The sequence below is a fragment of the Chiloscyllium plagiosum genome, unplaced genomic scaffold (genome assembly GCF_037043375.1).
Source record: "Chiloscyllium plagiosum isolate Xiang-an unplaced genomic scaffold, Cpla_swu_hap1 HiC_scaffold_3, whole genome shotgun sequence".
Taxonomy (NCBI): Eukaryota; Metazoa; Chordata; class Chondrichthyes; order Orectolobiformes; family Hemiscylliidae; genus Chiloscyllium; species Chiloscyllium plagiosum.
The window spans coordinates 131015105-131027762 of NW_028270141.1; the positions used below are offsets into that span (position 1 = coordinate 131015105).

At 44.0% G+C, this 12658-nt stretch overlaps 1 protein-coding gene across 5 annotated transcripts in view; it reads left to right on the top strand.

Moving 5' to 3' along the window:
• Positions 1–12658, top strand: part of daam2 (dishevelled associated activator of morphogenesis 2) — a 342206-nt gene that overhangs the window by 312198 nt on the left and 17350 nt on the right. For all 5 annotated transcript variants that reach the window (XM_043687244.2, XM_043687248.2, XM_043687246.2 and 2 more), the window contains one exon: positions 4200–4370. In XM_043687244.2, the coding sequence (XP_043543179.2) occupies positions 4200–4370 (171 nt within the window). The remainder of the gene's footprint in view (positions 1–4199; positions 4371–12658) is intronic.

A 12658-nucleotide genomic window follows, 5' to 3' on the forward strand; every position in this document is an offset into this window, starting at 1 on the left:
CATGTGTCTGGCTCTGAAAATCTGCCTCTCACCATCATTCTGTTTTGGGCTGTATCAGAATAGTGCTAAGAGTCAGTGTTCCATCGCCAGTTACTTTGTGTGCATGTGAAAGAATAGACATTATGCCTTCCTCACACAGAACAGAAGGACTTGCATTTAACACCTTTCTTGACCTCAGGACCTCCAGAAGCAATTTGCAACCAATAAAGTGGTTTGGACATGTGGTCAGTGTATAAAACTTGGCATCCAGTTTGCACATTAGATAGCCTGTTCTATTTTTTCTCACAATGTACATGGAGTGATAAATCTTACCCAGGACCCTGGGAACAGCTTCTTTGTTTTCCTTCGAAATGGTGCCTATGTGGTTAGAGGCAGTCGCTTGAGGCCAGGCTGTGTTACCTCTTGTTTGAGAGGCTGCGCCTCGAATTTAAGTGCAGAGCTCCCCCCAGTGACGCAGCGGAGTGCCAGTCTCCATTTTATGTTTGGGTTTCTGGAGCAAGATTTGAGCACAGAACCTGTTGGAACTCGTTGCGGAGCCAGGATGAGCAGTCGTTCATGGTGAGGAGCAGCGGAAAATCACTTGGAAAAAATTAGCCTGAATTTGCTCAGCAAATGATAAATTAGGAGCTGTGTAGTAAGTCTTCAATGCTTGGTACTAGATTTGCCACTGAAACAAATATTATTGATGTAAGGTAACATTTTTAAAGTAAAGGACTTCAAACGTTCAAGCTGATAAATTGTTTGAGGGGATGTGAAATGAAGGATTATTTCCATAAACTTGTTAATCTGCAACAAAAGAATTTAAATCTGGGATTAGTGCAATAAAACAAAAGGGTAAGGTTAAACTTTAAACTTTTATTTATATTAAGAAAGGTTATTAGAATGTGGATTTCATTACTTCAAGTGTTTATTGGATTTAAGTCAACCACAGGGTTTCACAGCATTTAGACACAAGACAGTGAAATAGAGAAGGGCCAATGGAATGGGATGGAGTTGGAGTTGGCTTTGAACTAATAATGGCTCTGACATAAATGGGGGAGGGTGGGAATGTGGATTGGAAGGGACACTTTATAATTTACCCGTCCCATCGATAGTGGAGATGGGAACTGGCGATGGAACACTGACTCTTAGCACTATTCTGATACAGCCCAAAACAGAATGATGGTGAGAGGCAGATTTTCAGAGCCAGACACATGATCACATTCACTATTATGTTTTCGATGAGTTTTATGATTTTTTTCTGAGGCTGTTTTTGTTTTCTCGAGGAATCACTAGTGAGAGGAAAGGGGCGGTTTACATAGAACATAGAACGTTACAGTGCAGTACAGGCCCTTCGGCTCTCGATGTTGCACCAACCTGTGAAACCAATCTGAAGCCCATCTAACCTACACTATTCCAGCCTCGTCCATATGCCTATCCAATGACCATTTAAATGTCACTTTGATTAAGAATTAAAGTGATCTTTCTGCCAGTCAGATTGAGAGCAGTCTAGGGGAGTCCAGCAGACGAGACTGGGGCAGGTTGTCAGGTGGAAGGTATTTGGGAACGATGTGTTTGAGGCAGGGGGGAACAGGGAGTATGAGGATGGGTTAGGTGGTGAGACCGGAGGCTCTAGCCCACTGGGGAGGAACAGAGATTTGGTCAGTGATGTCACCTTCACTGGGAGATCAGACCCCTCCTCAGGGAGTTTGGGTGGAGTCAGGGTCTTTGAGTCCTTTGGTTTTGTACTAGCAAGTGGGTACATGGCAAAGCACCCATGCCCTGATCTACAGCCCCTTGTCTCAGTTTACAATAGTTGGTACCCTGATGAGGAAGCACATTCAATATGGGTTAAGTGATTAAAGTCTTGTTCCATAGGGCGTGGTGCTGGAAAAGCGCAGCAGGCCAGGCAGCATCCGAGGAGCAGGAGAATCGATGTTTCGGGCATAAGCCCTTCTTATGCCCGAAACGTCGATTCTCCTGCCCCTCGGATGCTGCCTGGCCTGCTGAGCTTTTCCAGCACCACACTTTTCAACTCTGGTCTCCAGCATCTACAGTCCTCACTTTCTCCTTGTTTCATGGGGAGCCCGGCTCACCAGAGGTTTTGATGTGATTTGACTTATTATTGTCACATGTACCAAGATACAGTGAAAAGTATTGTTTTGCGTGCTATCCGGACAAATCCTACCTTACTTAAGTACATCAAGGTGATAGAAAAGAATGCAGAATATAGTGTTAGAGCGACCAGAGAAGGTGCAGAGAAATATCACCTCTAACATATGAGAGGTCAGTTCGTAAGTCTGATAACAACAGGGAAGAAACTGTTGGTAAATCAGTTGGTATGTGTTCTCAAACTTTTGTATTCTCTGCGTGATGGAAGAGGACGGGAGAGAGTCTAACCAGGGTTAGATTGGTTGCTTTCCCGAGGCAGTGGGAAGTGTGGATGGAGTTGAATGGATGGAAGGCTGGTCTCCCTGATGGACTGGGCTATGTTCACGACTAACTGTAATTTCTTGTGGCCAAGCTGCAGTGCATCCAGATAGGATGCTTCCAATGGTGCATCTAAAAACATTGGTAAGAGTCATTGTAGACATGCCGAATTGCCTTAGCCTCTTGGGGAAGCTACGTTTCAAATGGCAGATGCAAATGCAGATTCTGGATCAGTGGTGCTGGAAGAGCACAGCAATTCAGGCAGCATCCGACGAACAGCAAAATCGACGTTTCGGGCAAAAGCCCTTCATCAGGAATAAAGGCAGAGAGCCTGAAGTGTGGAGAGATAAGCTAGAGGAGGGTGGGGGTGGGGAGAGAGTAGCATAGAGTACAATAGGTCAGTGGGGAAGGAGATGAAGGTGATAGGTCAGGGAGGAGAGGATGGAGTGGATAGGTGGAAAAGGAGATAGGCAGGTCGGACAAGTCCGGACAAGTCAAGGGGACAGTGCGGAGCTGGAAGTTTGAAACTAGCATGAGGCACAACCTTGTTACATTTCCAGCTCACCTCTGGGGAACAGGGGGTTGGGAACTCCTGCCTCATCCTACTTCCATTGAACATACAAAAGGAGGGTTGGAGTTAGGATTCAAATAACATCACCCCCTACGTGACCCACAGTTTGAGGGAGAGGTACCTCCAGTCCCCCTGCTCCATTGGGCCAATATTGATTGCGTCTGTGTGGAGATTTGTTTTTTATAGATTGCTAATATTTGAAGAATTGTACTTTTATCATTTGATCCTAATCATGCACTTACTGAATTTTGTCTGTGTGTGTGTGTGAGAGAGAGAGCGAGAGAGACTCTGTTAATGTGTGAGACTGTGTGTGTGTGAGAGAGAGACTCTGTTAATGTGTGAGACTGTGTGTGCATATGTGTGTGTGAGAGAGAGAGACTCTGTTAATGTGTGAGACTGTGTGTGCATGTGTGTGTGTATGTGTTTGTGAGAGACTGTGTGTGTGAGAAAGACTGTGTGGCAGTATGAGACTGTGTGTCTGTGTGTATCTGAATGTGTGTGAGAAAGAGACCCTTGTATATGTGTGAGAGAGCCGAGGTGTGTGAGAGAGAATGTGTCCGTATTTATGTGCATATGTGTGTCTGAGAGTATGCGTTTGTGAGAGACAGAGAGAGAGAGAGAGACTCTGTCAGTATGTGAGACTGTGTGTGTGAGAAAAACTATGTGGCAGTATGAGAATGTGTGTGTATCTGTATATGTGTGAGAAAGAGACTCGAAAGAGAGAGAGTGTGTGTGTCTCTGTGTCTGTGTCTGTGAGTGTGTGTGTCTGTGCATGTCTCTGTGTCTGTGTGCCTCTGTGTACCTGTGTCTGTGTGTGAATCTGTGTTTGTGTGTGAATGTGTGCCTGTGCATATGTGTATCTGTCTGTGCATGTGTGTGTGTGTATCTCTGTTTGTGTCTGTGTGTGTGTTTTCCATCATTGCTGCATAAAGTAGGTCTTTGACCATTTGACCCCGTGACTAAAATAATCTCCAAAAGCATCTATGCCTCACCCGTTTCCCTTATTCCTTTTACATCCTCTTTTTAATTCAGGTGTAGGGCCGAGTGTTCGATTGCATTGCTTCAGCCTCCATTTACTGTTTCTGTGCAGTGCTTCAGGATGTTAGAAATGGAACATAAGGGCACATTGAAGGAGCTGCTGGGCACTCAGCTTCCAATTGTTTCAGCTGATTGGAACCTTCCAACTAAAGCCCTGTGCTCTCTCGCTTTCCTTTGACAGTACTCCAAGATGCTGAAGCACTTCAGTGAAGACGAGACCAAGATGCAGCCGGACGAATTCTTCGGGATATTTGACACTTTCCTACAGTCGTTTGCTGAGGCAAAGCAGGACCTGGAGAACATGAGGAGGAAGAAGGAAGAGGAGGAGCGCCGGGCCCGCATGGAAGCCATGGTAAGAAAAGCATCATGGGAAAGTCATCGAGGAGAGGAGGATTATGGGGTCGAGGGTGAGAGGGAGTATAACCGGTATAACTCCACCCCAGTTACTGGTTTGGGCAGGTTTTACGGGAGGACACATGAAGGAGGCTCTCCGTTCTCCGTGACAAAACCCAAAGGCCTGATTTCTAGCTGAGGCGCAGTGTAACCCTCCTGCATTGTGTGGTGTGAATCTGACACTCATGTAAACCCCAGTGATACTCAGAAGGGTGTTTGTGTGCCCACCGGAAACGGAGGTGAGCCGCTTGTGTGAAAACGGTCCCACTCGGCTCAGACGAGACACTTATCTGCTTCATCTCTGGGCAGCAAGGGTACCTCCAGGGGACCATGCCCAGTTTAACAAAATCCTGCTCAATGTCACCGATTTGATCAAATGCAGGGCATGCGAGTATGTTTGAGTGTGTGAGAAAGGTAGATTGTGTTGTGGCTGAAATTAAACAAAATGTAGACCATTGGAGGGACTCAGGGAGATAGAAACCTCTGTAACTACAGACCAGGCCATCAGACCTTGGAGCAGAAGTAGCTGATTCAGCCCATCATTCAACGAGATCATAGCTGATCTGACCATTTTTAAATCCACTTTTCCTGCCTTTTCACCACAATCCTTGATTCCCTTCCTGATTAAAAATGTCTGTCTCAGCCTGGAATATACATAATGACCCAGTCTGTACAACTCCGTGCAGTAAAGAATTCCATTGACCCAGTCTGCCCTCTGAGAAGAGAAATTCCTCCTCATCTCTTTCTCTAAATATGCGATCCCTTATTCTGAGATTATGACCTCTGCTCCTAGACTGTCAAACAAGGGGGCAACAACCTTTCCAAGTCTAACCTATCAAGTCCCTGAAGAATCATATGGTTTTCAATAAGATGGGAATAACAAAAAGCTGTTCCAAGTCTGCTCCACACTCAGGATAGCTGTGGATAGTTGAGCACTGTCTAACACTCCTTCTTGTGGCACAGTGGTAGTGTCCCTACCTCTGATCCAGAAGGCAAGTTCAAGTCCCACCTGCTCCAGAGCTGTGTAATAATACCTCTGAACAGGCTGATTAGAAATTATCTGAAATTTACTCCGAATCCCTCTGACCCATGCACATGCTTACACACTTACATGTAGACATGTACTGCATAATTGCATACACACATACATAGATAGACATATATATATACACACACACACACACACATACATAGGCATGCACACACAGATACACACCATATGTAGACATGCCTAAACACAGACATACACACACTTTCACACATAAACATGCACACACACACATAAACATAGGCACGTACACACAGATACACACACACATACACACAGATGTACACACAGATACACACAGGCACACACAGACATGTATACACTTGCTTTTATCACCATGTTCTAATTTGTTCACCACTAAGTTATAAATTAATTCAATATAAACTAAGAAAGGCTTTCAGTTTAGCAAATAGTCTGTTCTGTGGGATATTATCAAATGCATTCTGCACCTCTATATAAACACACCCATACATACTCCCCTGTCCACAAGGTTGGTGATTTCCTCAAACAACTTAAGGAGGAATATCTTTCTCTGAGGGCTGTGAGTTTTTGGAACTCCTTGCCCCAGAGTGGGGGCAGAGTCTGTGGGTATGCTTCAGACTGAAATAGGTAGATTCTTGATCAGTGATGGAATCAAGGGTCATAGGGAAATTGCAGGAAAGTGGAGATGTAAGAAATGTCAGATGAGCCATGATCCTATCGAGTGGCAGTGCAGAATTTACCTCGTCCTACTCCTTTTTTTTATGGCCTTAAATCAAATAGATCAATGAAATTAACTTGTACATAAGGAGGTCCCACATATATCAGAGAGAAAACTGACTAGATAATCTACTTAGTGATGTGGGTTGTGGCGTAAATGTTGACCAGGGTGCTGGGGAGAAATTACGTGCCCATTTCAGTAATAGTATAATGTGATGTTCTGTGTCCATCTGTAAGGGCAGACATGTGGCAGAGTGGGAGGAAGGGCTGGGTTGCTTTTCAGGGTCCGACACCCAAGGTGACTGTGCAACACTGGGAGGACGTAAGCTATAATTGTGTTCTTTAGCTTCAGACTCGACATTCAGTTACAATACATTTCCCTTAACCAAGTCAACTCACTAAATGGAAATTAGCAGCCTGTTCAGTCACTGCACAAAATAACTTCCAACATCACAACAGCCAGAAGTGCTTTGGCTGAAAACACTCTATGCTGGATCCATTAGTTGTGTCCTCCCAATGCCAGTTTCACTTAGTTTATATTCTCATGCATCCTCTTGATCCCTCCTGTCTTGCTTCTCTTCAGCTTCAACCATGTCAGTGCACATATGATCGCTGCTCTCCCTGCATCCTCACCAGTTTTAAGCAAAGAGTTAAAAGGTGTGGTGCTGGAAAAGCACAACCAGTCATGCAGCACCCGAGGAGCAGGAGAGTCGATGTTTCGGGCATAGGTCCTTCATCAGAAAGAGCTTATGCTCAAAACATCAACTTTGACTCTGATCTCCAGCATCTGCAGTCCTCACTTTCTCCCAATTTGAAGTGAAGACCCATTATCTATCTGGTGTGTCAACCCTACCAAAGGTTGCTCTCCTGATTTTCCACCTAACACACCCAACACAACCATCTGATGAAGGAGCAGCACTGCGAAAGCTAGTGCTTCCAAATAAACCTGTTGGACTATAACCTGGTGTTGGGTGATTTTTAATGTTGAACACAACACACAGTATTGTCCTATTTCAATCAAAACTTTTCAAGAAAACAAACTCCCATTCAATTCAATTCAGGAGTGGGAAGGGATGCATAGTCGAGATCTTTTGGCACTCTGAACCAGTAACTGCAATATGTTCACTCCTGTGATCCATTATCAGAGTCCTTAGAGTAGCTTGCAGTCTTAATATCCTCGCAGTCAGTAATTCTATATATAAATGGGGTTCAAACCAATGATACTTAACTGTAACTCCAACCAAAGTTGACAACTCACTGACAAATCCTTTCCTCCTTCAGCATTCCCCAAATGTTTTTATTCCATGAGAGTCTAATTATGAGAAAATCTCCGTTTCCAATCTTACCAGGGAATATTTTACCATGTGTCACAGAGAGAAAGCAGTTGGTGATGTAGAGAATTTATTTAATTAAGTTATTTGATTTTACTGGGCAGTGATCCAAAGGAACAGAAGCTGGAATTGTGTGTGTGTGTGTCTTTGTGTGTGCGTGTGTGTGAGCGTGTGTATATGTGTGTGAGAGAGCGAGTGTGTCTGTGCATCTGTGTGTGCTCGTGTGTGTGTGTGAGAGAGAGAGAGTATGTGTGTGTGTGCGCGTGTATGTGTGTGCGTGTCGGCATTTCAGTATATGAGTATAGGTGTGTTTCTATGTGTATGTGTGCGCATGTGCGTGTGTGTGTGTGTAGGCATTTCAGTGTACGAATGTACATGTGTTTCTGTGTGTGTGTGTGCGCGTGTGTGTGTGTGTAGGCATTTCAGTGTATGAGTGTACGTGTGTTTCTGTGTGTATGCGTTTGTGTGTGTAGGCATTTCAGTGTATGAGTGTATGTGTGTTTCTGTGTGTGTGTGTGTGCGCGTTTGTGTGTGTAGGCATTTCAGTGTATGAGTGTACGTGTGTTTCTGTGTGTGTGTGTGTGCGCGTTTGTGTGTGTAGGCATTTCAGTGTATGAGTGTACGTGTGTTTCTGTGTGTGTGTGCGCGCGCGTGTGTGTGTGTAGGCATTTCAGTGTATGAGTGTACGTGTGTTTCTGTGTGTGTGTGTGTAGGCATTTCAGTGTATGAGTGTACGTGTGTTTCTGTGTGTGTGTGTGTAGGCATTTCAGTGTATGAGTGTACGTGTGTTTCTGTGTGTGTGTGCGCGTGTGTGTGTAGGCATTTCAGTGTATGAGTGTATGTGTGTTTCTGTGTTTGTGTGTGTTCATTTCTGTGCATGTATATTTCTGTGTGTGTGCGCCTGTGTACATTTTTGCATGCACATTTCAGCTTGTTTGTGTCTTTCTATCTATTTCGTACATTCAGTTGTGTGTGTATGTGTGTGTTTTTTTTTTATTACACTGTGAGGTAATTTGTCAGGCAAATAAAAAGTCTCCTGATTAGGGCTTGTCTGATAGTCAACTTTCCTCCCATCTCCAGCTTTTGACCTCTCTTCAATCCTGAACTTCCCACATAGGCTTCAATGTACAACCCGACACAGTCATCCCCATAGTTTCTTCCCTGTTTTAAATACAACTCCTGCTGTAAACTCATTCATTCCTACAGCCTTAGAACAATCTAATCCTTACTCATCTCACTGAACTCATTTCTTTTGGTTATCTGAGGTGATGTTCCAATATCATGAAGCTGATCTTGCTACCTTCATTGCTGATTTCATATAGTCCTTCCCAACTCGAACTGTGATCCTCATTAAGGTGTGCGAACCAGAAGTAATTAAAGATCTGATCTAATGCAAAAAAAAACTAACTTTCATTTATAGAGTCATACAGTTAAATAGCATGGAAACAAGCCCTTCAGTCCAACTCGCCCATGCCGACCAGATACCCTAAATTAATCAAGTCCCATTCGCCGACATTTGGCCCATATCTGACCTGTGGTATTATCATGGGACTATTAATCCAGAGACCCAGGTAATGTCCTGGGGACCCAGGTTCAAAACCTGCAATGGCAGGTGCAGCAATTTGAATTCAATAATAAGAAAAAAAAGGGTATTCAGAGCGTAACGATGACCATGAAACTGTTATTGATCCATTTGGTCAGACCAGATAAGTTGGATGGCCAGATGGATCAATAACAGTTTCATTGTCGTCCATCTTATCTGGTCTGACCAACATGTGATTCCAAGCAACACCGCAATGTGGTTGACTCTTTGAACAATAAGTGGTGCCCACATCCTGTGAATGAAGAAACCCTTTACCGTCAACTTGTTTGGAAATATATTCCAATGTAAGACATATGACAGCCAATTAGCACGCCCAGAGCTCCCAGAGAAACAGGGCAATAAGTGATCTTGTATTATAATGGTTTTGGTTGAGGAGCCAAGATAGTTCTCTTAGGTAGCCAGATGGGAAGTTGGTTGGAAATTGGAGCATGCACCATTCAGGGGTTAACATCCTTTTAATGGGCAGAAGGGCATTTGCAGCTAATTCCCAGATTCGTGTTTGACCACTTCCTCCTCTCCAAGTTCTGGGGCTGGGTGCTAAAGAGAAACATCTTCCCGATGCCTTCCATCAGTGGATATTTGTCCTTGTTCTTTCTAGAATTTATAAACAATCACCACTACCCTCCCGAGCTGGCCCTTCTCATATATTTCACGCCACTGCACTCCCTCTGTTTCTTGCCTCATGTGAAATAGCTTGGTCTGGGGTGATGAAGTGGCCTGAGTGAAGGGTTTATGATTGTGTCAGCTACTTTTGTTTGCCCCATTGAATTTAGAGGGGGAGCAGATGGCAAAGCTTTTGAAGGAGACCTTTATTTCCATTTTACTACCTCCCAGCCAAGGATGGCGTTTTTTGCATCAAACGAACCAGTGAGAGAGAGAGAGAGGAGAAGGACTCTCACTGATTCAGGCAGACTTTCAATCTAACTAGGCCACAGTTGGTCAGCAATCTAAAGATCACGGAGAGGCAGAAGGCTACTATGAACTTTGGCACTTTAGCTCAGCAGGGGTCAAATGTCTTCCAGAGCGGTAGAGGAAAGCAAACTAGGGCAGGGCAAGAGGGAGGTGTTAGTCTAACCATGATGCTCTGCTTCCATTAGAAGCAAACACAGAGGGCGCAAAGAGTTACCACCTCGAACTCATCACATGGCCTTCATACAGTCACTCCTCCCCAGAACCCCCCCCCACACACCTGTTAACTGGAAACCATTGACTACACCAGATTGGTTGATTCTTCATTGGCAGTCACGTACCAATGTTTGGTATTCTATAAACGTTCTATACCCATGTCAGATATTTCCAAATAAAGTGTACAGTTGCTTTTTAAAAAATACTTAGTTAAAAATCGCACAACACCAGGTTATAGTCCAACAGGTTTAATTGGAAGCACACTAGCTTTCGAAGCGACGCTCCTTCATCAGGTGATAGTGGAGGGCTCAATTCTAACACAGAATTTATAGCAAAAATTTACAGTGTGATGTAACTGAAATTATACATTGAAAAATTGATTGTCTGTTAAGCCTTTCATCTGTTAGAATAACGTGATAGTTTCACTTCTTTCATGTGTAAATCACAAAACCTTTTTTTAAAAAAGTTGTATTCTCGGGTTAGCTGTTAACAATGGTGATAGCTAGACATTGTGTTGAAGGTGTTGGCCCCCTATGTTCACCTTCAACATATTGTCTAGCTATCACCATTGTTAACAGCTAACCCGAGAATGCAACTTCTTTAAAAAAAGGTTTTGTGATTTACACATGAAAGAAGTGAACCTATCACGTTATTCTAACAGATGAAAGGCTTAACAGACAATCAATTTTTCAATGTATAATTTCAGTTACATCACACTGTAAATTTTTGCTATAAATTCTGTGTGTTAGAATTGTGTCCTCCACTATCACCTGATGAAGGAGCGTCACTCCGAAAACTGGAGTGCTTCCAATTAAACCTATTGGACTATAACCTGGTGTTGTGTGATTTTTAACGTTGTACACCCCAGTCCAACACCAGCATCTACAAATCTTAAAAAATACTGCAATTCTCACACAAGCCTTGCTTCATTTGCACACAACATTTTAAATCTGTGCCCTCTCATTTTGTTATGAGCGAAAATCTCTCATCAAATCCTCCGTCATCCATCGTCCCTCCAAGGAGAAGAGTCCCAACTCCTTCGACCAATTCCCATTACTGAAGTTTCACATTTCTGCAAACCGTTTCTGCACTCTCGCCAATACACTCACATCCTCCCTGTAATGTAGCACTCATGACTGTACACAATCTTCCAACAGAGGCCGAACAAGTGCGGCATGGTAGCACAGTGGTTAGCACTGCTGCCTCACAGCACCAGGGTCCCAGGTTCGATTCCAACCTCGGGCAGACAGTCTGTGTGGAGTTTGCACATTCTCCCCGTGTCTGTATGGGTTTCCTCCTGCAATCCAAAGATGTGTAGGTCAGGTGGATTGGCCATGCTAAATTGCCCATAGTGTTAGGTGTGTTAGTCAGAGAGAAATGGGTCTGGGCGGTTTCTCTTTGGAGGATTGTTGGGCCGAAGGGCCTGTTTCCACACTGTAGGGAATCGGATCTAATCAAAGATCAGCAAGGTGGCATTTGTGTGCAGCCGCAGAAAATGGGAGAGATACTAAACGACTATCTTGCATCAGTATTTACTGTGGAAAAGGACATGGATGATATAGAATGCAGGGAAAAAGATGGCGACATCTTGAAAAATATCCATATTACAGTGGAGGAAGTGCTGGATGTCTTGAAATGCAAAAAAGTGGATAAATTTCCAGGACCTGATCAGGTGTATCCTAGAACTCTGTGGGAAACTAGAGAAGTAATTGCTGGGCCTCTTGCTGAGATATTTGTATCATCGATAGTCACGCATGAGGTGCCGGGAGACTGGAGGTTGGCTAACGTGGTGCCACTGTTTAAGAAAGATGGTAAGGACAAGCCAAGGAACTATAGACCAGTGAACCTGATGTCGGTGGTAGGTAAGTTGTTGGAGGGAATCCTGAGGGACAGGATGTACATGTATTTGGAAAGGTAAGGACTGATTAGGAATAGTCAACATGGCTTTGTGCGTGGGAAATCATGTCTCACAAATTTGATTGAGTTTTTTGAAGAAGTAACAAAGAGGATTGATGAGGGCAAAGCGGTAGATGTGATCTATATGGACTTCAGTAAGGCGTTTGACAAGGTTCCCCATGGGAGATTGGTTAGCAAGGTTAGATCTCACGGAATACAGGGAGAACTAGCCATTTGGATACAGAACTGGCTCAAAGGTAGAAGACAGAGGGTGGTGGTGGAGGGTTGTTTTTCAGACTGGAGACCTGTGACCAGTGGAGTGCCACAAGGATCGGTGCTGGGCCCTCTACTTTTTGTCATTTACATAAATGATTTGGATGCGAGCGTAAGAAGTATAGTTAGTAAGTTTGCAGATGACACCAAAATTGGAGGTGTAGTGGACAGTGAAGGATACCTCAGATTACAACAGGATCTTGATCAGATGGGTCAATGGGCTGAGAAGTGGCAGACGGAGTTTAATTCAGATAAATGCGAAGTGCTGCATT